The sequence below is a fragment of the Pseudophryne corroboree genome, chromosome 8 (genome assembly GCF_028390025.1).
Source record: "Pseudophryne corroboree isolate aPseCor3 chromosome 8, aPseCor3.hap2, whole genome shotgun sequence".
Lineage (NCBI taxonomy): Eukaryota > Metazoa > Chordata > Amphibia > Anura > Myobatrachidae > Pseudophryne > Pseudophryne corroboree.
Genome location: NC_086451.1, coordinates 234745558 through 234771206, shown reverse-complemented (window position 1 = coordinate 234771206; position 25649 = coordinate 234745558). Strand labels below are relative to the sequence as shown.

Genomic DNA, 25649 nt, shown 5'->3' with positions numbered 1-25649 from the left:
TGAAATGTAAGGGACTAGTTGTCGAAGATGAGTAGTCACCCACCGTCTCTTTACAGGTGAATGCAAACTCCTAACATTCCATGAAACAATGCGTATATGGGGGTTAATTCAGACTGGATCGCTGCAGCGGTAGCGACCGCAGTCTGAAGCCCTGCGCACTGCACATGCGCACCCCGGGAGGCCCAGTGAGATGCCAACAGTGTTAGAACGCCGTTGGCGGTGCGTGTTCCGGACAATGCAGGTGTGTCCGGCCCGTTGCTAGGCTGAGCAGGTGAGGAGCCACTCAGCTGGTGCAAAAGCATCTCCACCTTGCAAGGGGGGGCATAGGGCCTGATATGTGGGGCGTCCCACGGCATGTCTGAATAACTGATCGTAGATGTGCTAAATATAGCACATCTACGATCAGATCGACCCCCATTGTCATGAATAGTAGAAAGAGGGATAGAATCAACTTCCGCAGCCATTAATATTAACCCACATCAAAAACAGAGGACTATAGAGAAGACCCAAACCACTATGTCCCCCCCCCCCCCCCCCCTAATCCCAGTGAGTAGGGGAAGTAGCAAACAAGGAGGGAGGATCCCACTAGCCATGTCCTGATTTCAAATAAAACAAATAACAGAAGTAGTGTGATATATGTAGTGTATAACAAAAGATGTGGAACATACAGTACATAGTGTATCAAGATTTTTTTTCTTCTAATATTTTCCACCATAAACAAAAGGTACCTCATGAGACATACTCCCGAAACAATTACACTAAGAATATAAACAGAGATAACAAAATCAGGAAAGAGTGCAGCACGAAAACATAGTCACGATCTGTCCTAAAACAAATGATTAGCACAAAAAGAACAAAACATACTGTATCACTCTCTTATTAAATGTACTTGAGGCAATAGAATGAGCTCTAATTATGTGTCTCAGAGCCATTCATGGGCAAAGTAGAATAGACTGCACATATTCTTTAGTTTTACCAGGGCCATCAAACATATGAACCGTGCCATCAACTGTGATTTTCAACTTTGCAGGGAACAATAGTGCAAATTGGATGTGGTTGTCAAATAAGTTTTACACAATAGAAAAAATTCCTTTCTCTGTTGAGATACATCTACTGAGAAATTCAGAAATGTTAGGAGTGAGTGGCTGTCAACCGTTAAAGAGCCTAGACTTCTATGTGAATGGAGGACCAGTTCCTTAGCCCTGAAGTTTAGGTACTTATCAGTTACAGGAAGTGGGCGAGAGGCATTGTTAGAGCTCTCTGGCCCCAACCTATGTGCTCTCTCATAGGGGGTCATTCCGAGTTGATCGTAGCTGTGCTAAATGTAGCACAGCTACGATCGTTAACTCAGACATGTGGGGGGACGCCCAGCACAGGGCTAGTCCGCCCCGCATGTCAGTGCCGGCCCCCCGCACAAATACAAAAGCATCGCACAGAGGCGATGCCTTTGTATTTAAGGAGTAACTCCCTGCCAGCGCAGCTCCTGCGGCTGACCGGGAGTTGCTCGTCGCTCCCACTGGCCGCAGCGGCTGAAGGAGACGTCACGCAGCCACCGCGGCCCGCCCTCCCAACGGTCCGGCCACGCCTGCATTGGCCGGACCGCTCCCCCTAAACGGCGGCTTAACAGCGCCGTTCAGCCCCCTCCCGCCTAGCGACCGCCTCTGTCTCAGAGGCGATCGCTAGGTAACGAAAGCTGCCATGCACTGGCGCATTGCGGCTCCGGCGCATGCCCAGTTCCGACCCAATCGCTGCACTGCGACAAACTGCAGCGAGCGATCGGGTCGGAATGACCCCCATAGTTACATAGTTTGTGAGGTTGAAAAAAGACAATCCGTCCATCGAGTTCAACCTATTTGTGTTCTCCTACTCTATTATTTTCAGGATAATTTTATCTGTTGGTAAAGTCGTCCGTTGTGTTGTACTTCCTCATTTTATTATAACTATGGTACGTGATTTATCCACCATAACCCTGTACATCCTTTTCCATTAGGAATTTATCTAGGTCATTCTTAAAAGTATTGACGAGTCTGCGATTACCACTTTCTCAGGCAGGGAATTCCAAACTCATATTGTCCTTACTGTGAAAAAACTCTTCCACCTCTGTGTGCGGAATCTCCTCTCCTCTAACCTAAGTGGGTGTCCACTTGTTTTCTGTGCTGGTCTTAACAAAAACAGATCCCCCGAAAGCTCTGTGTATTGTCCCCTTAAATATTTATAAATGTTGATCATGTCCCCTCTTACTCTCCTTTTTTCTAATGTGAACATGTCAAGCCTTGCAAGTCTTTCCTGGTATTCCAGTGTCTCCATCCCCTTAATTAGTTTGGTCGTCCACCTCTGAACCATTTCTAGTTCCAGGATATCCTTTTTGTACTAGGGTGCCCAAAATTGTACGCAGTATTCCAGATGGGGCCTCACTAGGGCTTTATATAGTGGGAGTATAACACCCTCATCCCTTGCATCAATACCCCTCTTTATGCATGCTAGTACCTGGTTTGCCTTTTTTGTCGCTATCCTACATTGGGTGCTGCTGCTAAGTTTATCTATATGAACACCTAAATCTTTTTCCAGTACGGAGTCCCCTAAAATACCCCCATTAAGTATGCAGGTGATATTTTTGTTCTTGATACCAAAGTGCATTACCTTACACTTGTCTGTATTGAACCTCATTCTCCATTTTGCTGCCCATGATTCCAGTTTAAATAAATCGTTCTGAAGAGACTCAGTGTCTCCCTCCGAATTATAACCTTACATAGTTTGGTATCGTCTGCAAAAATTTACACCATGCTCTCTAGACCTTCTGCTAGATCATTAATGAAAATGTTGAACAATAGCGGTTCGAGTACAGATCCTTGTGACACACCACTTAGAACTTCAGTCCAATTTGAAAAAGTTCCATTTATCACAACGCGCTGCTCCCTATTATCTAACCAGTTATTGTGCTCCCTAGCCCTAGTTCATGTAACTTATAGATAAGTCTCATGTGTGGCACTGTGTCAAAAGCTTTAGCAAAGTCTAAAAAGATTACATCTACCACCTTACCCTGATCAAGGTTCGCACTGTTTCATAAAAGCCTAGTAAATTTGTTTGACATTATCTATCCTTCACAAATCCGTGTTGGTTCCTAATAATAATCTTTTTGGCTTCAAGGATCTTCTGTACACTATCCCTCAGAATGCTTTCTAGGACTTTCGCCACTATAGATGTTAGACTAACTGGTCTATAATTGCCTTGTTCAGCTTTACTTCCCTTTTTGAAGATTGGCACTACTGCCGCTATACGCCAGTCTTTGGGAATCATGCCTGATGTAATTGAATCATTGAAGATTAAAAAATAGAGGTCTTGCTAATTTGGAGTGTAGCTCCATGAGAACTCATGGATGAATACCCTCTGGACCAGGTGACTTATTAATTTGAATTTTTTCAATCATCAATAATCATTGGGGAAGCCGAGTTGGCAATACCCAAGGCAGCAGGTAAAGAAGTTTGTAAATACTCCAGCAGACACAGACCATTTACAAAATCCCAGTGAATCTGAGATTACTACGACGATTCCTGTTCTCAAAGACTATCAATCTTATCATGCAGGAATCGAATAGTGTCTCCTTGAGACGTGGATGAGGACTGAAGGGAAGTTACATTATCCTCAACGTCACTTGTACACTGTTCAACAGCGTCAAGCAATTTAGTATGGGACTCCTGTTGGGAGACCACTGGAATGGCTGTATTGTAAAATTCTTTAAATTGCTGCGCCATGATGGGTTTAAAAGCCAGCAGCATTTCTTTGGCTGCTGCAATAGCCATTGGAGTGGCCAGGAAAACAAATTAAGATAATACCGACTGACATGGGGAAGGGGAAGAGAAGAGGAATGATAGGTTGATAGAATTGCTTGAGAGGCATTTGCCTTAATTGATGTCCTAGTCATGGGGAAATATTTGTGCATAACCACAGTAAGCACAATAAATGCGCAGATTGTAGAGTAACAATTACAAATAAATCAGCAGACAAACTTTAACATATATAAAAGAACATCAATGTAACAAATATATCAATAAAAACAAACTGGAGTTCACATTAGAAATACATCACTCAGCCAGAAAAAATAGGAAACCGGAGCCAAAATCAAAGGACAGTCCCAAAAATCAGATATCCAGTGAAGGCCGGAGTGATCAATCCTCAAGTGTGCAGTAATAACACAAATCCAAAAGTCCCAACCAGAAGGCCAAGAACAAGCCTAACATGGCTGTGGAACAGGAGGGTGTTTGATATCCAGTCTAGATATTCAGTTTGATCAAGTCTGAGCAACAGCAAGCTTGATTACAGTCACCTGTCAACCTGCTGTTAAAATGGTTTCAGATACAAGAGACAGTGCTCCAGACTGTAAACTAGTCGCCCAGGTCATAGGCCAGGGGGTGGCTACTGTTAACGGCCAATGGTCTTTGGAGAATTTACACCTTGTATGCGAAGAACTGCTGAGAACTATTCTATAACCTGTGACTTGCTAGTAACTACTTATTTTCATTTGTGAATTGCAAACCTGCAGTGTGGAATTTTTACCCTGTGTACAGTATGTGATCCTTGCCACATTATATAATAAAGTACAATATGAAATTCAGTCACTAGATATTAGCATTTGTACAGAGGCAATTTACAAACAAACATACAGGTGTAGAACAGGTTATAAAAGAAAAGAGCAAATTGAGCAAACGGTAACTAGAATGGGTTCATGCTTAAACACCTACTCTAAATTTACAGTTACCCGACTGTGCAAATAAGGAGATTTATGGTAGACTTTCCATGGTTAAATCTCTTTCTGCAAGGTACACTGGATTCCACAGGGAATAACATCATGGTGTAGAGTTGGATCTTGATCCGATGCACCAACAGGCTAAAGCTTTGACTATTTCCAAGCTGCACTGCACCGCTTCCTCTATAGCCCCGCCTCCAGGCACTGGAGCTCAGTTTCGTTAACCAGTCCATGAAGTAGCAGGTAAAATAGAGACGGTAGAGGTTAGCCACATAGAACCACATTCTCACGACAGGAGAAGGTACCAGCGGATAATGCCATACAAACCCAAAGAAGATAAGTGGGTCAGGGTAGGCACCCTGTGGAATCCAGTGTACCACACAGAAACAGATTTAACCATGGTAAGTCTACCATAAATCTCCTTTTCTGCAGCGGGGTACACTGGGATTCCACAGGGAATAACATCGGGGATGTCCTAAAGCAGTTCCTCATGGGAGGGGACGCACTGTAGTGGGTATAAGATCGGCATCCAAAGAAAGCATCCTGGGAGGCGGAAGTATCAAAGGCATAGAATGACCTGATGAACGTGTTCACTACATAGCCACCTTGCACAATTATTCTGCGGACGTGCCATGGCGGGCAGCCCAAGAAGGTCCTACAGACTGAGTAGAATGGGCTTTGATAGCAGCAGGAGCTGGGAGCCCAGCCTGCGCAAAGGCTTGTGCAATCACCATTCTAATCCATCTGGCCAAGGTCTGCTTATTCGCAGGCCAGCCACGTTTGTGAAAACCAAAAAGTACAAAACGAGAATCACACCTCCTGATGGAGGCAGTCCTCTCCACATAGACACGGAGAGCCCGTACCACATCCAAAGATTTTTCTTTGGAGGACAGACCAGAAGAGGTGAAAGGCAGGAACCACAATCTCCTGGTTAAAATGAAAAGATGACACCACCTTAGGGAAATAACCAGGGCAAGTTCAAAGAACAGCACGGTCACGGTGAAAAATCAGAAAGGGAGGACGACAGGATAAAGCGCCTAAGTTCGACACCCTCCTACCAGAGGCAATAGCCAACAGAAAAACGACCTTAAGCGTAAGGCATTTAAGGTCCACAGACTCAAGAGGTTCAAATGGAGACTCTTGCAAGGCATTGAATACAACAGAAAGATCCCATGGAGTCACAGGAAGGACATAGGGAGGCTAAATCCGTAGAACACCCTGAGTGAAAGTGTGAACGTCAGGAAGAGACGCAATGTTCCTCTGAAACCACACCGACAAGGCAGATATATGAACCTTGAGGGAGGCCAGACAAAGGCCCAAGTCTAGGTCTTGCTGGAGAAAAGCCAAAAGTCTTGAAGTTTTGAAAGTGTACGCATCATAATTCTTAGCAGCACACCAAGTGAAATAAAAATTCCAGACTTTGTAATAAATCCGAGCCGAAGCTGGTTTACGGGCCTTCAACATAGTTTGAATGACCGCCTCAGAGAATCATTTTGCTCTCAGGAGTGATGCTTCAAGAGCCACGCCGCCAAAGCCAGTCTGACCAGGTCCGAGTAGACACAAGGGCCCGGAATAAGGAGGTTTGGGCGTTGAAGTAGAAGAGGACGCTCTGCCGAGAGACCCCGCAGGTCTGAGAACCAATGCCGTCTGGGCCACGCCGGAGCGGCTAGAAGTAGTACTCTTCCTTCTTGCTTGAACTTCCGTATTACCCTGGGCAGGAGTGACACTGGAGGGAACACATATGGCTGCCGAAAGTTCCATGGAATTGCTTGTGCGTCCATGAATGCCTCTTGAGGATCCCCTGTTCTTGCTCCGAAGACCGGAACCTTGTGATTGTGTCGAGATGCCATCAGGTCTACATCTGGTAGGCCCCACTTGTCGACTAGGAGTTGAAAGACTTCGGGATGAAGATTCCACTCTCCGGCGTGTATGTCCTGACGACTAAGGAAGTCCGCTTCCCAGTTGAGGACTCCCCGGAATGAACATTGCCAATATGGCTGACAGATGGCATTCCGCCCATTGGAGAATTTTTGACACTTCCATCATTGCCATGCGAGTTCGAGTGCCGCCTTGATGATTTATGTATGCCACCATGGTGGTGTTGTCTGATTGTGCTTGAACAGGCCTGTCCTGTACCAGAGGCAGGGCCAGTGTCAACGCATTGAACACTGCCTGCAATTCCAGAATGTTTATCGGGAGGAGAGATTCCTCCTTGGTCCACTGACCCTGGAGAGAGTGTTGCTCCAACACCACGCCCCAACCCCGCAGACTGGCGTCCGATGTTAGGAGGACCCAGTTGGAGATCCAGAAGGGACGGCCGCTGCTCAACTGTTGGTCCTGTAGCCACCAGCTCAGTGACAGATGAACCTCCGGAGTCAAGGAGATCATTTGAAACCTGATCCGGTGAGGCAGGCTGTTCCACTTGGAAAAGATTACCGTATTTTTCGGACCATAAGACGCACTTTTTCTCCCCAAAAATGTGGGGGAAAAAGTATGTGCGTCTTATGGAGCGAATAAGAGCAGATGCAGATGGAGTTCGCGGGTAGCGGCGGGTCCTGGATGCTGCTGCTGCGCCGTCATCAGCAGAGCGCGCCGCATCTCAGAGCCCAGCAGCAGAGCCCAGCATCATGTGACTCCCCCCCCCGCTCCCCCACACCTCCTCCCTCCTCAGGAGTTTCCCTGCAGGCAGCGTTAGCTGAGTGCCTGGACATGGGGGAACCGGCGGGTCCTGGATGCTGCTGCTCCTGCTGCGCCGTCATCAGCAGAGCGCGGCGCATCTCAGAGCCCAGCAGCAGAGCCCGGCATCTACCCCACACCTCCTTGGTCCTCAGGAGTGCACCCGGGGCAAGTGTTAGCTGAGAGCCTGGACGCGGGGATCCACTGGTACTGTCTACAATATGTGTGTGTGTGTGTGTGTCTGTGTAATCATTGCAGAGGGCGGGAAAGAAATTGAGCGAACTGTACCATGTCGAATGCCGACACCATGAAACCTAGTACTTGCATCGCCGAGTGTATTGACACACCCTGGCGAGAGAGGAAGTATCTGATCCTGTCCTGAAGTTTCAGGACTTTCTCTGGAGACAAGAACAATAGTTGATTGTGTGTGTCCAACAATGCCCCCAGGTGCACCATGCTCTGAGCAGGAATCAGCGATGACTTTTTCCAGTTGATGAGCCACCCACCCGTGGGCTTGTAGGAATTGGACAGTCAGTGTCAGATGACTGAGGAGAACCTCTGGGGAGTTTGCCAGGATCAGCAGGTCGTCCAGATATGGCATGATCCTGACACCCTGACAGCGGAGAAGAGCCGTCATGACTGCCATGACCTTGGTAAAGATCCGAGGAGCCGTGGTCAGTCCGAAAGGCAAGGCCTGGAATTGATAATGTAGGTTGCCAATAGCAAACCGCAGATATTGCTGATGTGACATGGCAATAGGTACAGTATGTGCAGGTAAGCATCCTGTATGTCCAGGGATACCATATAGTCCTTGGGCTCCATAGCCAGTACAATAGAGCGCAGAGTTTCCATATGGAATTTGGATAATCTCACAAATTTGTTCAAAGATTTGAGGTTGGGTATAGGCCAGGAGGACCCATTTGGTTTCAGGACTAGAAACAGGGTCGAATAGTAACCCCTGCCTCTTTGAGACAGAGGTACCGGCACAATCACTCCAGTATCTAAGAGAGATTATACAAGTGTAGAGTTTGTGCTTTCAGTGGATCCAAAGGGATAACCGTCGAACAGAACAGAGATTGCGTACCCGTAAGAGACAACCTCCCGCACCCAGGCATCCGAAGTGGTTCTTAACTAGGCCTGGGCAAACTGAAGAAGTCAGCCTCTCACCCTGGGGTCCCCCAGGGAGAGGCCCGCCCCATCATGCTGCAGGCTTGTCCTGTTTGGAAACAGGATGACGGCCGGACCAAGATTGCTTAGACTTGGGCTTGGTGATTTTGGAAGTACGAGCCTCTCTCAGATAAGCCCAACCCTTTGCTTTACCAGGAGGTCGAAAGGAACGAAAAGTGGTACTCTTAGCCTTTGGAGCAGAAGGATTGGTACTTGGGAGACATGCAGTCTTGGCTGTTGCCAAGTCAGTCACAATCTTGTTCAGGTCCTCCCCAAATAGTATGTCCCCCTTAAAAGGGAGCACCTCCAAGGTCTTTTTGGAGTCTAGGTCCACTTTCCAGGACCTTAACTACAAAATCCGGCGAGCCAGGATAGACGTAGTAGACGCCTTGGCCACCATTACACCGGCATCAGAGGCCACCTCCTGAACATAGTGAGAGGCTGTGGTAATATACAACACATATTGTCTGGCAGTGTCAGAAAAATTTAGAGGTAGCTCATCCTCAACTGCCTGAACCCATGCTTCAATAGCTTTTGCAGCCCAAGAGGCTGCCACAGTGGGTCTATGTACAGCACCGGCAAGTGTGTAGATAGACTTCAGGCATCCCACCACACGATTGTTCGTCGGTTCCTTCAGTAAAGTGACAGTGGTGACAGGCAGAGTAGAAGACACCACTAGACGGGCGATATGAGAGTCCACCGGCGGTGCAATTTCTCACTTGTTATTCAACTCCACATGGATAGGATAACGAGCCAACATCCTTTTAGACAGGGAAAATTTATTTCCTGGAGAAGACCAGGCTTCCTGGCGTATGTCAATTAAGAGGTCAGAATGAGGTAAAACTACTTTAGCAACCTTCTGACGTTTTAACTTATCAGGTTTCTTAGACGTAGTAGGAGGTTCAATCTCATTATCAATATGGAGAATCATCTTGATAGCCTCCACTAGTTCAGGAACAAGGATCAATATAATCCCCATCTTCATCGGAGGAACCATCCAAAATATTAGTGGATTGTGAGGAAGAAATGGCCCGCTTAGGGGACCCTTTGGTCCCAGTAGGGCGAGGGTTAGGTTTGTGTTTAACCAAGGACTGACTTAATTGCTGTAATTGGGTTGACAGAGTAGCCGCCCATGGCGGATTAACTACAGGGACAATATGTGGCTGTAATGGCACAGGAGGTCCCACAGGGGGCGTAAGTTGTGTTACAAGCACAGTCAGCATATTTGAAAAAGCAGCCCAAGGTGGGTCTTAATTGGCCACAGGTGCTGCAGACTGACTGGAAGGTGCAGAGCACCCAGTACTTGAACCCTCAGCTGAAACCTTTTCCTCAGTCAAATTTGTGGCGCCAGCACTGCATGATGCAGGAGCGTCTGCGGATTTCACGGTCCTGTGTAGCAGACATTATTGGGAATGTAGCCTTAGGGCGCAACAGTACAATATAGCCATACAAAAACAATATCTGCAAAAAAAACCCTGTATTATGTGACAGCAAATGTAAAGCACAAACAAAGGATTTAAGCGATGTGAGGTGACAAACACACAGTGAAAAATACAAAACAGTATATCCTGTGGAACACTATATGGTATATGAGACCCTGATGCACTTAGCCCCCCAGGGTACAGAATATAGTGATAGCAATATGTGTGATACACAGAATAGAAACCACACAGCAGCTATAGGCACACACAGTCACAGGTACAATGCAGAAATTATTACATATAACCAATAAAACTGAACTGGACTAGTCATACTACATATAGAAATGTATGTATACAGATATAACAATGCACAGTAAACACTGGATGTATATTACAGAATACTTGTACTAAATATTCATATAGTAGTAAATGCACAGCGCTGATGAGGCAGGCGGCTTTACAGAGGAGACAGTGCCCAGCAGTCCCAGAATCAGCGCAGCTATATGAAATGACGCCCAAACGCTGACAGGGAATGAGGGAGAGAGAGAAATGCAGCTCCAGGGTGGGAACACCTGCTGTAGATGGCACCTGAAGCTGAGGGAGGGGCTACAGGTCAGCGCCTTCTCCCCTCTGCTGGGCTTCACTACCGGGTACTATGGAGCCTATAACAAACGGATTTTTGTAAATCCGACCTGTGCTCCCTGCCCTGGTGGATATAGTGGGGTCCCTGCACGGCCACAGTGTCCACGGCAGCGGCGTGGTCCGTCTCCTGGGACCGCGACTGCACCGCGATTTACCGGCGGGTCCCACCTGGGGGACCCTCTTACCTCCTCCCTTAAGTGCGGCCAGGCGATCCCAGAGAGCAACAGCTGTGATGTGTGCCTGATGACCGAAGCGCCTCCGCTGTAAGTGCCCGGGAACCAGGCCGCGGGAGTATACAAGGAGGTGATGGAGCTGCAGCACAGAATGTCACCATGACATACACTGCAACTAGTGCTTGTGCTGCGGCCCTTGAAGTCTTCTAGAAAAGTTCTTTTCAGGGCTACCTAGCGCAAGCTCCCCTGTTAGTGACCTGCACTGCAGGCACCAACTTACAAACTCAGCTCCAGTGCCTGGAGGCGGGGCTATAGAGGAGGCAGTGTAGTGCATCCTGGGAACAGTCAAAGCTTTGGCCTGTTGCTGCCTCGGATCAAGATCCACCTCTACACCCCGATTTTATTCTCTGTGGAATCCCAGTGTACCCCACTGCAGAAAATCGTTTTTTTGCAACAATGGTTTGTCAACAAAAAGAAATTCTTACCTGGAGAAACCATTCACCGGCATTAAGCTGCTGGAGGTCAGACCAAGTAAAATTGGTGCAGTTTTCACGGAAGCGTAGAGGAAACACTTCCTTCACGTTTGTTGTACGTAGCAGCAACTCATCGTGCATTAGGAATGGGATTCCGTCCCAGCTGAAGCAGTAGAAGAGGAGACCATGTAGAACTGCAGTGCATGTTTAGTGCAGGTTACTAGTATTTACGTGTTCTCTTACCTCATCATAACATCAGTCTCAAACACCCTTCCCTCAGATTCCACCATTTTTTCAAATGACATCATTGTATTTTCTGGAGCTAGCTGCAAAACAAAAAGAACTGTGAATATGGACAAATATCACAGTTTTCTATCACAGAAATGCATTGCCTGATACTCCGTATGCCTGGCTTTGTCTTACCATAGGGGCACCACGATGTCCTATGAGCCATGGTCTTGGTGGAAGTTCCGATGCCTTCATGATACAGGGTGAGGAGATGAAGAGAGGACTCACAAATAAGGCACAAACAAGGATGATGTATACCAGTGTAAGTAGATATTTTAACACTGTAAGGAAAGGACAATATAATATAATATAAATATAATGTAAAAATGTAATACAACACACACACATACTGTATATACATACACACACACACACACACACACACACACACATACATACACCCAGATAGATAGATATATATATATATATATATATATACACACACACACACACACACACACACATATACATATATAAACATGTAGATAGGTAAATATATATATATATATATATATATATATATATATATAAAATGTATACTGTATATTAGATCTCTCTCTCTCTCTCTCTCTCTCTCTCTCTCTCTCTCTCTCTATATATATATATATATATATACATACACACACACACACACACACACACACACATATATATATATATATATATACACACACATATATATATATATATATATATATATATAGTACAGCAGGTACTGCACTCCCACAACACTGGCTGCAATAAAACACTGGTGCCTCCGTAGAGGAGAGTATACAGCATGCAGACGTGGCACTCACAGTGATTCACACAAAACACAAATCCAATTTGGCTACTGCAACGCTTCAGTGGTCTGCGCCACTGTCTTTGTTTGAATCACTGTGAGTGCCACGTCTGCATGCTGTACATATATATATATATATATATATATATATAAAACATCTCCTGACCCATAAGGACTAGGAACTTGAAATTTGGACAGTAGCTTGCTTTTGTGACATAGGCGCTCACTAAGAAAAGATTTTTCAAAATTCCACCAACAAAGGGGTTAAAAGAGGTGAGACAATCTCCCTCTCACAGAGGAGACTTAAGAAAGTCCACCCAACTGGGCCATAAAGAATGCATGGTGTCGGCAATACCAAGTCACGGAGGGGGAAGGACACATAGCTCTGTTCCTGGACTTTCTTGCAATGGCAGTTGCAGAGCACTCCATTATTTAAATAGGGGAGCCACATCAACTGCCACCCCTAAACACTGTAAAACATCGCCGAGTGTGGCTCACCGATTTGAATAATGGCCTGCTCTGCAACAGCCACTGGCAAGGAAGTGCAGCCGTATGGTTCAGGAGATTTTTGTGATGGGTCAGTGGTATTTGACTTATATATATATATATATATATATCGAAGAATGCCGGCACTCATGTGTCCAGTACTGAAATGTGGCCTCGGTGCCTCCCCCGGTCAAACAGATCTGGCCGAATAAGCACAATGTGAAAGGTTGGTGGCACTCGTAGGGCTTGACGGAGACAAACTACTTAATTGGCGTGAAACACCATAATGAGCGGTCAACGTTTCAGTTTTATTACTTCAAAACGTTCGCTATACACACACACACACACACACACACACACACACACACACACACACACACACACACACACATATAGAGCAAAAGAGAGAGAGAGATTTCAGATATAAGTACTTAACCAACCAGGAGAGGATAGTGTCTTAATTATCAGAGGTTAACCTGACACTTGAACTGAACACTGTCGAAGCTCTCAGAGAGCAGTAAGAGGAAAAGAGACATAGATAATTTGACTCTTAAATACATTATAGGAAAGCTTGATAGTCAACTGCTTATCTGCTGTAAAGGGTACTGACAGATCTCCCAGTGACCTAGTGTTGTGTGAAAATCTTTACCTTTTTACCTCAAAGGAGGAGGCCTACAGAGAGTGAGAAGCTAAGCAAGGAGACCTAGGGTCCTTTGGAATAGAGTCAGCATATCCCTGCAAACCTTACATATTTAACATGCAGCGGGCCTGTTGTCCCAGCATTTACAGCACTGAGTAGGGCAGCATCAGAGGTGGGATGGGGCAGAGAAGGAGACGGATTATTCTCCTCAGCGCCATCCTTTTGACAGCATCAATCTGGGGTAGGCCTGACAAAGATTGGCAGCAGCGGACGGAGCAAGTTTACCAGGAAGTCCTTCAAAATTAAATTTATACGCACGGAAATACTTGAAATGCCGTAGCAAAGCATGGGTATTCAGCTAGTATGTATATATATATATATATATATATATATATATATATATATACACTGCTCCAAAAAATAAAGGGAACACTAAAATAACACATCCTAGATCTGAATGAATGAAATATACTTATTAAATACTTTGTTCTTTGCATAGTTGAATGTGCTGACAACAAAATCACACAAAAATGATCAATGGAAATCAAATTTATTAACCCATGGAGGTCTGGATTTGGAGTCACACTCAAAATTAAAGTGGAAAAACACACTACAGGCTGATCCAACTTTAATGTAATGTCCTTAAAACAAGTAAAAATGAGGCTCAGTAGTGTGTGTTGCCTCCACGTGCCTGTATGACCTCCCTACAATGCCTGAGCATGCTCCTGATGAGGTGATGGATGGTCTCCTGAGGGATCTCCTCCCAGACCTGGACTAAAGCATCCGCCAACTCCTGGACAGTCTGTGGTGCAACGTGGCGGTGGTGGATGGAGCGGGACATGATGTCCCAGATGTGCTCAATTGGATTCAGGTCTGGGGAACGGGCGGGCCAGTCCATAGCATCAATGCCTTCGTCTTGCAGGAACTGTTGACACACTACAGCCACATGAGGTCTAGCATTGTCTTGCATTAGGAGGAACCCAGGGCCAACCGCACCAGCATATGGTCTCACAAGGGGTCTGAGGATCTCATCTCAGTACCTAATGGCAGTCAGGCTACCTCTGGCGAGCACATGGAGGGCTGTGCAGCCCCCCAAAGAAATGCCACCCCACACCATTACTGACCCACTGCCAAACCGGTCATGCTGGAGGATGTTGCAGGCAGCAGAACGTTCTCCTTGGCGTCTCCAGACTCTGTCACGTCTGTCACATGTGCTCAGTGAGAACATGATTTCATCTGTGAAGAGCACAGGGCGCCAGTGGCGAATTTGCCAATCTTGGTGTTCTCTGGCAAATGCCAAATGTCCTGCACGGTGTTGGGCTGTAAGCACAACCCCCACCTGTGGACGTCGTGCCCTCATACCACCCTCATGGAGTCTGTTTCTGATTGTTTGAGTAGACACATGAACATTTGTGGCTTGCTGGAGGTCATTTTGCAGGGCTCTGGCAGTGCTCCTCCTGTTCCTCCTTGCACAAAGGCGGAGATAGCGGTCCTGCTGCTGGGTTGTTGCCCTCCTACGGCCTCCTCCACATCTCCTGATGTACTGGCCTGTCTCCTGGTAGCGCCTCCATGCTCTGGACACTACGCTGACAGACACAGCAAACCTTCTTGTCACAGCTCGCATTGATGTGCCATCCTGGATGAGCTGCACTACCTGAGCCACTTGTGTGGTTTGTAGACTCCGTCTCATGCTACCACTAGAGTGAAAGCACTGCCAGCTTTCAAAAGTGACCAAAACATCAGCCAGAAAGCATAGGAGCTGAGAAGTGGTCTGTGGTCACCACCTGCAGAACAACTCCTTTATTGGGGGTGTCTTGCTAATTGCCTATAATTTCCACCTGTTGTCTATTCCATTTGCACAACAGCATGTAAAATTGATTGTCAGTGTTGCTTCCTAAGTGGACAGATTGATTTAGATTGATTTCACAGAAGTGTGATTGACTTGGAGTTACATTGTGTTGTTTAAGTGTTCCCTTTATTTTTTTTGAGCAGTGTATATCTATATATATCTATATATATATATATATATATATATATCCTGCACCCCGCAGATTTTCTCATTGCAAACACAGGCTTTGTGACAAAACCAACGTTTCAATGCCTCACGGGCATTTTTCTCAAGGTGATATGCACTAAAACAAACAAATAGAACATTGCAAATGTGTTACCTTAAATACCCAAAGTGTAGTGTGTTCAGATCCCATGTGTCCAGGATACCGGAAGCCGGCAGTGAGCCGGACAGGCGCGCAGGTACAGCGCTGGGGGTGTGTGATGTGATCTCACATAGTTGCTAAGCAACCACATATTCATGGCTCACTTGTGTGCTATCAGTGGGATCCGGCTGGGGAATATAATCAATGTGAAACCTTAGAAAATCCGTGTAACATGACTTGTTAACCCAACACTTGTGCTGCATGTACAGAATGTGTTGCATGTATAAAAAAGTAACATACAGTACACAGTAACATAGTTTCTGAGGTTGAAAAAAGACAATTTGTCCATCAAGTTCAACTTATATGCGGTCTCCTATGCTGTATTCTTTTTTTAGGACTAATTTTGTCTGTTGTCAATGTCGGCCATTATGTTTATTCCTTATTCCTCTTTTGTAATAACAATAACGCATGACTACGCACCAGAACCCGGTATATCCTTATCCATTAGGAATTTAACTAGCCCATTCTTAAAAGTGTTGACAGAGTCCGCCATTACCACTCTCTCAGGCAGGGAATTCCAAACACGTATTGTCCTTACTGTGAAAAAACCTTTACGCCTCTGCATGTGAAATCTCCTTTCCTCTAACCTAAGCGGGTGTCCATGTGTCCTTAGTGTTGATCTTACCAAAAACAGATCCCCCGCAAGCTCTGTGTAATGTCCCCTTCTATATTTGTAAATGCTGATCATGTCCCCTCTTAGGGGGTAATTCAGACTTGATCGCTCGCTAGCGTTTTTTGCAGCGCTGAGATCAGGTCAGAACTGACCATGCGTATGCACCGCAATGCGCAGGTGCGTCGCACAGGTACAAAGCGATACGTTGCTCTGCGATGGGTTTGTGCGAAGAATCCATTCGCACGGGCAATCGCAAGGTGATTGACAGGAAGAAGGTGTTTGTGGGTGTCAACTGCCCGTTTCTGGGCATGGTTGGAAAAACGCAGGCGTGTCCAAGCGTTTGCAGGGCGGATGTCGGATGTCAATTCCGGTCCCGGACAGGCTGAAGTGATCGCAGTGGCTGAGTAATTCCTGGGCTACTCAGAAACTGCACAAAATCTGTTTGTACCGCTCGGCAGCACATGCGATCGCACACTTGCACAGCTAAAATACTCTCTCAGGTGGGTGGCGACTATGTGAAAGCAAGACTACAAAAATAGGAATTTAATACCGACCGGTAATTCCTTTTCTCGCAGTCCGTAGTGGATACTGGGGTTCTGTACTTTAGTACCATGGGGTATAGATCGGGTCCACTGGAGCCTGGCACATTAAAACCTTTAGTGTGTGTATGTGTGTGCTGGCTCCTCCCCTCTATTCCCTCCTACCAGACTCAGTCTAGGAAAACTGTGTCTGAGGAGATGGACATACCACGAGAGAAGGCATAAATACAACAGCGGTGAGGCAACAAGCCAACACACAACCATAACCAAGAGGAGGGCGCTATCCAGAACAGAGGAAAGCAACACCAACCAAACCAGCATAGCACAGCTATCCCAACAACATAATGGAAATGCAACGGCGGGCCAGCCAAATACTTACGCAGGTAAGCAGGAATAGAAGCACTGAGGCGGGCGCACAGTATCCACTACGGACTTTGAGAAAAGGAATTACGGGTAGGTATCAAATTCCTATTTTCTCTTATGTCCTAGTGGATACTGGAGTTCTGTACTTTAGTACCATGGGGAAGTCCCAAAGCTCCCAAATGGGTGGGAGAGTGCTTAGACCCCGATAAAACCACCTGACCAAACTGAAGGTCATCCTCGGCCAAGTGTCAAACCGATAAAATTTCAAAAAAGTGTTCGAACCAGACCAAGTAGCAGCTCAGCACAACTGTAAGGCCGAGATCCCCCGGGCAACCGCCCAGGAAGAGCCCAGAGACCTCGTGTGGGCCTGAATAGATGTCAGCAAAGGCAGAGCCGCCGAAGTATAGGCCTGTTGAATGGTCAACCTGAACCAACGAGCAATAGATTGCTTAGAAGCCGGACGACCAATCTTTGTGGCATCATAAAGGACAAACAGCGAATCAGATTTTCTATGACGAGGCATCCTCTTGACATAAACCTTCAGAGCCCTCACCACATCGAAGGACTCTGGCTCAATGGAAGCGTCAGACAACACCAGAACCACAATGGGTTAATTCACATAAAAAGCGGAAACGACTTTTGGCAAAAACTGAGGACGGGTCCTGAGTTCCGCTCTGTCTTCATGAAAAATCAAATAAGGGCTCTTACAGGATAAGGACCCCAATTCAGAGACACGTCTTGAGGATGTCAATGCCAATAAAATTTCTCACCTGGAAGACGTTGATGTTAACTCCACCCTATGCAAGGGTTCAAACCAGTCCGACTGAAGAAAAGACAAAACCATATTGAGATCCCACGGAACTGTGGGAGGTACAAAGTGCGGTTGCAGATGAAGAACTTCTTTTAGAAAGGTTTGTACTTCCGGCAACATGGCAAGTTGTTTCTGGAAGAAAATAGAAAGCGCCGATATCTGGACTTTGATGGAGCCTAAGCGTAGGCCCATATCCACTCCCATTTGCATGAAAAGTAGAAAACGACCAATTCTAAACTCCACGGGAGACACCTTTCTACTTTCACACCAGGAAACATACTTCTTCCAGATACAATGATAATGTTTTGACGTTACCATCTTCCTGGCTTTGACCATGGTGGAAACAACCCGGGAGGGAAGACCTTTTTTTGCTAGAATCTCCCTCTCAACTTCCAAGCCATCAAACGCAGCCGTCGTAAGTCTGGATAGACAAACAGACCTTGTTGAAGAGCCGCTTTATGGAGCGGCCAGGGATCCTCCAGAGCCATGGTTAGGAGGTCAGAGTATCACGCCCGTCGAGGCCAATCAGGGGCAATTAGAATTGCTTGAACGCTTTCCCTTCTTAGTCTTTTTAGAACCCTTGGGATGAGCGGTAGAGGAGGAAACAGATACACAAACTGGTACCCCCATGGCGTCATCAGCGAATCCACTGCTACAGCCATCAGATCTATCTGTGGACAGCCCCACCGGTGGATTAGTTGTTGAAACACCTGGAGATGTAGGCCCCATTCCCCAGGATGGAGGTCGTGTCTGTTGAGGAAGTCCGCTTCCCAGTTCACTCCTGGAATGAATATGGCTGAGATGGCTCTTGCGTTGGCCTCTGCCCAGAGGATGATTTTTGACACTTCTCGCATCGCCGCTCTGCTTCTTGTTCCCCCTTGTTGGTTTATGTACGCCACTGCCGTGGCATCGTCCGACTGAACCTGGATCGGCTGAGCCTGCAGGAGATGGTTAGCTTGCTGGGAGCATTGTAAATTGCCTTGAGTTCCAGGATGTTTATCGGCACAGCCGATTACTGAACTGACCATCTCCCCTGGAACTGGACCCCTAGGGTCACAGCCCCCCAACCGCGGAGGCATGCATTCGTTGTGAGTAGAATCCATGAGTGGATATTAAAATTCCTGCCTTCGATCAGGTGAGGAACTTGCAGCCACCATAATAGAGAAATCCGGGCTTTCAGAGACGAGACCACTTCCTGATGCATGTGAAGGTGAGACCCTGACCATTTGTCCAGCAGATCCAGCTGAAATGGCCGGACATGAAATCTGCCATATTGGATTGCCTCGTAAGCAGCAACCAGCTTGCCCAGCAAGCGTATGCAAAGATGTATGGACACCTTGCGAGGGCGGAGCACCGAGCGGACCATAGCTTGGATAGACAAGGCCTTGTCCATCGGAAGAAACACCTTTTGAGACTCTGTATCCAGTATCTGTCACGATCCGGGTATCTGGACGCCATTTCTTACCCATCAGATGCCTCCTAAGGCTGGCTCAGCGCTCCAGGACCGGATCCCATCTGTTATCCTGATGTGCATATTCCCGCATCCTCTCCTGTCTCTCTGGACGCTGTCACAGTAACGCCTTATACATCTGGCATGGCGTCTCCCGCGGCCTCCGCCGCCGTTCCTGAGCTTCTGCATTCAGAGTGGCGATTTCGTCAGCCGCGACCTCCGCTGTGTCCGTGTGGTTGGATGTGCACCTGTCAGCCTGGCGTCTCCTGTCTCCGGTGGCCGGCGCCGCCATTACTGTTTTCCAGACCACATGGATTACAAACCAAACTTCCCTCCAAGTGTCTGCATGGGCGCAGCCATCTTGGATTCTGTCATCTGATCATATTCACCAATCTGCTGTCTGTATTATTAATTTGCATAATTGCCTAGCCAATGCCTTCCTTGCTGCAGGTATAAATAGGTTGTGCCTGAGCAAGGAAGGCGTCAGTGCTTTGGTTGTCAAACCTAGTTCCAGTTTGTCTCTCTCCTGTGAATGTCTTCCAGGTTCCAGCTCCTGTCTCCAGACTTCTGCTATAGAGACCCGCACCAGCATTCCATCTGCGGTGTAGCCTAACTCTCCGATCCATTCTGGACTCACCTGTTTCCAGCTACAACATCACCTGCTTCCAGCTCAGCTTCCAGCAGTGTACAGCTTCTCTTAAAGGGCCGGTGTCCTTTCTGCAGTTTACCACTCTCCACCGGTATTATTATTTCTCCGCTCTCAAATTCTACATTTCATCTATATTGCATCGCTCTCAAGCTTTATTTATTATTTAACTGGTTCCAGCCAGTATCCACTCCGTGCCAACACCTGTCTGGTTCTAACCAGTACCCACAGCAGCATTTTATCTACAGCAGTCCAGCTTTCCCTGGAACACCAGCTGGTACGAACCTGGGCTTTCCTCATTGCTACAGTTGAGCCTGGTAAGGACTTTCCAACTTGCAGATAATAAGAACTGTCTCATACCACCTGAGCTCTGTGGCCCCTACCACCCTGTAGTACCCAGGAACTGTATTATTATTTCTCTGCTGATTTTTATGTTTCTTTTTACTGCTACTGTGATGCATGGAGTTTGTCATAAATAAATATCATTGACTTTTACTCAAGTTGTCGTGGTCACGCCTTTGGGCGGTTTCTCTTCATGTTACTTACATGTCCAGGGGTCTGATACAACCTCCCAGGTTCCGGTACATCTCAGCCCCTACAACTGAGGCTGCCTTCCGTCAGCTCAGGCCCTCAGTTGTGACAGTAAGCACTGACCAAATGAATCCAGCCAGAGACCAGGATCAAGCGGCCAGGCCGATGCAAGAACTGGCAGCCCGACTTGAACATCAGGAGGCTGCACAGGGCCACATCATCCGCTGTCTCCAGGATCTCTCTACTCGGCTGGATGGGATTCAGACAACTCTCCGTGGATCAGACGCGTCCGGTGCGTCAACCACAGTGACTCCAGCTATAACCCCACCCACCTTACCCGTTTCTGCTCCACGTCTTCATCTTCCAACGCCAGCAAAATTTGACGGTTCTCCAAGATTCTGCAGGGGATTTCTCAACCAGTGTGAGATTCAGTTTGAGCTACAACCTGGCAATTTTCCCAGTGACCGTACAAAAATTGCCTACATCATCTCTCTTCTCAGTGGCTCAGCCCTTGATTGGGCATCACCGTTATGGGAGAGGTCCGACACCCTGCTATCTTCTTACACTGCATTCGTGTCAACATTCAGGCGCATCTTCGACGAGCCAGGCCGGGTAACTTCAGCTTCGTCTGAGATTCTCCGTTTACGCCAGGGATCACGTACTGTAGGACAATATCTTATACAGTTCCAGATCCTGGCATCCGAACTGGCATGGAACGACGAGGCCCTGTATGCTGCATTCTGGCATGGTTTATCTGAGTGTATTAAAGACGAGTTAACTACCAGAGACTTACCCTCCAAGTTAGATGAGCTAATCTCACTTTGTACAAAAGTTGACTTACGTTTCAGAGAGAGAGCAACTGAGCGTGGAAGATCATCTGCTCCAAAATCTTCTGCTCCTCCTCCTCGCCAACTGTCACCAACTAAAGATGAGCCCATGCAAATTGGCCGTTCCCGTTTAACTCCTGCTGAGCGCCGAAGACGTCTCTCCGAGTCTCTCTGTCTTTATTGTGCAGCTCCGTCTCACACCATTAATGCTTGTCCCAAACGTCCGGGACTCCAGACCCTAGCTCGCCAAGGAGAGGGCCGGCTAGGAGTAATGATCTCCTCTCCATCCCCTCAAGATTGTAATCTCCCAGTCTCGCTTCAAGTTGCTCAACGTTATCAGAACGTCATTGCCCTCCTTGATTCTGGAGCAGCTGGGAACTTTATTACCGAAGCCTATGTTAAACGGTGGTCCCTACCCACCGAGAGACTTCCTTCGTCCATTTCTTTAACTGCCGGGGATGGCAGCAAAATTTTTGATGCAGTTATTTCTTTAAGGACTCTACCAGTTCGTCTGAGAGTGGTAGTTCTTCATTCCGAACTTATTTCTTTTTTAGTGATTCCAAGAGCCACACATCCTGTGGTCCTGGGCCTTCCATGGCTCCGTCTTCACAATCCTACAATTGATTGGACGACTACGCAAATCCTGGCATGGGGTCCCTCCTGTGCTGAGACATGTTTGTTTAAAGTGTTGCCTGTCTGTTCTTCCTCCCCCAGGTCGTCTGATGTTCCACCTCCTCCATATCAAGATTTCACGGATGTGTTCAGTAAGGCTTCTGCTGATATCCTTCCTCCTCATAGAGAATGGGACTGCCCGATTGATCTCGTTCCAGGGAAGGTTCCACCTCGAGGCCGAACTTATCCGTTGTCTCTGCCCGAGACGCATTCTATGGAGGAATACATTAAAGAGAACCTAGCAAAGGGGTTCATTCGACCTTCTTCTTCTCCAGCCGGCGCAGGCTTCTTTTTTGTAAAAAAGAAAGATGGTGGTCTGCGGCCGTGCATCGACTACAGAGGTTTGAACGACATTACCATCAAGAACCGCTATCCTTTACCCCTGATTACTGAGCTCTTTGACAGAGTTAGCGGAGCTACCATCTTTACAAAGCTGGACTTGAGAGGTGCATACAATCTCATCCGGATCCGTGAGGGTGACGAGTGGAAGACCGCATTTAACACCCGTGACGGACATTATGAGTACCTCGTCATGCCCTTCGGATTGAGCAATGCTCCAGCTGTCTTCCAGCATTTCGTCAATGAGATCTTCAGAGACATTCTATACCGTCATGTCGTGGTCTATCTAGATGACATCCTCATTTTTGCCAACAATTTAGAGGAACATCGTTTTTGGGTAAAGGAGGTTCTGTCCCGTCTCCGTGTCAATCATCTCTATTGCAAATTAGAGAAATGCGTCTTTGAAGTCAAGTCCATTCCGTTTCTAGGGTACATTGTGTCCAGTTCCGGACTAGAGATGGATCCTGAGAAACTACAAGCAATCCAGAATTGGCCGGTACCCTTAACCCTCAAAGGGGTCCAGAGGTTCTTAGGGTTCGCCAATTATTACCGAAAGTTTATACGAGACTTTTCCACCATTGTGGCGCCTATTACTGCTTTCACCAAGAAGGGTGCTAACCCGTCCAAGTGGTCTGAAGAAGCCATGCAAGCTTTTCATCTGTTAAAACAGAGGTTCATCTCTGCGCCTGTCCTGAAACAGCCTGACATCGACTCTCCTTTCATCTTAGAGGTGGATGCCTCCTCCGTTGGAGTAGGAGCGGTGTTATCTCAGAGGGCTAAAGATGGCCATTTACATCCTTGCAGTTTCTTCTCACGGAAGTTCTCCCCAGCGGAACGCAACTATGCCATTGGCGACCAGGAGTTGCTAGCCATCAAGCTCGCTCTAGAGGAGTGGAGATATCTGTTGGAGGGAGCTTCTCATTCAATCACCATCCTTACAGACCACAAGAACCTTCTATATCTGAAAGGCGCACAATGTCTCAACCCTCGTCAGGCCAGATGGGCACTTTTCTTTTCCAGGTTCGACTTTAAACTCCAGTTCTGTCCGGGCTCTCAGAATCGCAAGGCCGATGCCCTTTCCCGCTCATGGGAGCAAGAAAATGAGTCAGAGTCTTCAGACAAGCATCCTATTATAAATCCGTTGGCATTCTCCACGGTAGGGATGGACTCTACGCCCCCATCAGGGAAAAGTTTTGTGAAGCCGACACTAAGGAAGAAGCTCATGCATTGGGCCCATGCTTCCCGCTTTGCCGGACATACAGGTATCCAAAAAACCCTGGAGTTTATCTCTAGGTCCTATTGGTGGCCAACTCTGAAAAAGGACGTTTTGGAGTTTATTGCATCTTGCCCAAAGTGTGCTCAACATAAAGTATCCCGCCAGTCGCCTGCGGGGCAACTGGTTCCATTATCTGTTCCCCGTCGACCATGGACCCATTTGTCGATGGATTTTATTACAGATTTGCCCATGTGCAACAAGTTCAATACCATCTGGGTGGTAGTTGACCGGTTCACCAAGATGGCACACTTCATTCCTCTCACCGGTCTTCCGTCAGCTTCCAAGTTGGCTCAAGTATTCATACAAGAGATCTTCCGACTCCACGGTCTTCCAGAAGAAATTATCTCAGATCGAGGAGTTCAATTCACAGCCAAATTCTGGCGAAGTTTATGTCAAGTCCTCCAAGTCAAGCTAAAGTTTTCCACGGCTTACCATCCTCAGACCAATGGTCAAACTGAGAGGGTGAATCAGGACTTGGAGTCCTTCCTCCGCATCTATGTGTCCTCCTCTCAAGATGACTGGGTTCAATTACTTCCCTGGGCCGAGTTCTGTCATAACAACCAGTATCATTCTTCATCTTCTTCAACACCATTCTTCACCAACTTTGGATTCCACCCTAAAGTCCCTGAGTTCCAACCGCTTCCAGCAACTTCTGTTCCCGCAGTGGATATCACCTTGCATCAGTTTGCCAATATCTGGAAGAGCGTACGATCAGCTCTGCTCAAGGCATCGTTCAGGTACAAGAAGTTTGCGGATAAGAAGCGTCGAGCAGTTCCTGCTCTCAAGGTGGGTGATCGGGTATGGTTATCCACGAAGAATTTGAGGTTGAGAGTTCCCAGTATGAAGTTTGCACCTCGCTTCATCGGTCCTTTTAAAATTGATCAAGTCATCAATCCTGTTGCTTACAGACTCCAGTTACCTCCTTTCTTAAAAATACCCAGGACATTCCATGTTTCCCTGTTGAAACCGTTAATCTTGAATCGGTTTCATTCCTCACTTCCTCCAACTCCGAAAGTCCAAACTCAACGAGGCGTTGAGTATGAAGTGGCCAAGATCCTGGACTCACGTCACCGTTACGGTCAACTTCAGTATCTTATTGACTGGAAGGGTTATGGCCCTGAGGAACGTTCATGGACCAATGCTTCTGATGTCCATGCTCCTGCCTTGGTCCGGAGATTCCATTCCAAGTTTCCTCAAAAGCCAAAGAAGTGTCCTGGGGCCACTCCTAAAGGGGGGGTGCTGTCACGATCCGGGTATCTGGACGCCATTTCTTACCCATCAGATGCCTCCTAAGGCTGGCTCAGCGCTCCAGGACCGGATCCCATCTGTTATCCTGATGTGCATATTCCCGCATCCTCTCCTGTCTCTCTGGACGCTGTCACAGTAACGCCTTATACATCTGGCATGGCGTCTCCCGCAGCCTCCGCCGCCGTTCCTGAGCTTCTGCATTCAGAGTGGCGATTTCGTCAGCCGCGACTTCCGCTGTGTCCGCGTGGTTGGATGTGCACCTGTCAGCCTGGCGTCTCCTGTCTCCGGTGGCCGGCGCCGCCATTACTGTTTTCCAGACCACATGGATTACAAACCAAACTTCCCTCCAAGTGTCTGCATGGGCGCAGCCATCTTGGATTCTGTCATCTGATCATATTCACCAATCTGCTGTCTGTATTATTAATTTGCATAATTGCCTAGCCAATGCCTTCCTTGCTGCAGGTATAAATAGGTTGTGCCTGAGCAAGGAAGGCGTCAGTGCTTTGGTTGTCAAACCTAGTTCCAGTTTGTCTCTCTCCTGTGAATGTCTTCCAGGTTCCAGCTCCTGTCTCCAGACTTCTGCTATAGAGACCCGCACCAGCATTCCATCTGCGGTGTAGCCTGACTCTC

At 47.2% G+C, this 25649-nt stretch overlaps 1 protein-coding gene across 4 annotated transcripts in view; it reads right to left on the bottom strand.

The window, feature by feature from the left end:
* GDPD2 (glycerophosphodiester phosphodiesterase domain containing 2) overlaps positions 1 to 25649 on the bottom strand; it is a 375381-nt gene that overhangs the window by 100345 nt on the left and 249387 nt on the right. For all 4 annotated transcript variants that reach the window (XM_063937109.1, XM_063937108.1, XM_063937106.1 and 1 more), the window contains 3 exons: positions 11720 to 11865; positions 11540 to 11622; positions 11309 to 11459 (listed from right to left, as the gene is read on the bottom strand). In XM_063937109.1, the coding sequence (XP_063793179.1) occupies positions 11309 to 11459; positions 11540 to 11622; positions 11720 to 11865 (380 nt within the window). The remainder of the gene's footprint in view (positions 1 to 11308; positions 11460 to 11539; positions 11623 to 11719; positions 11866 to 25649) is intronic.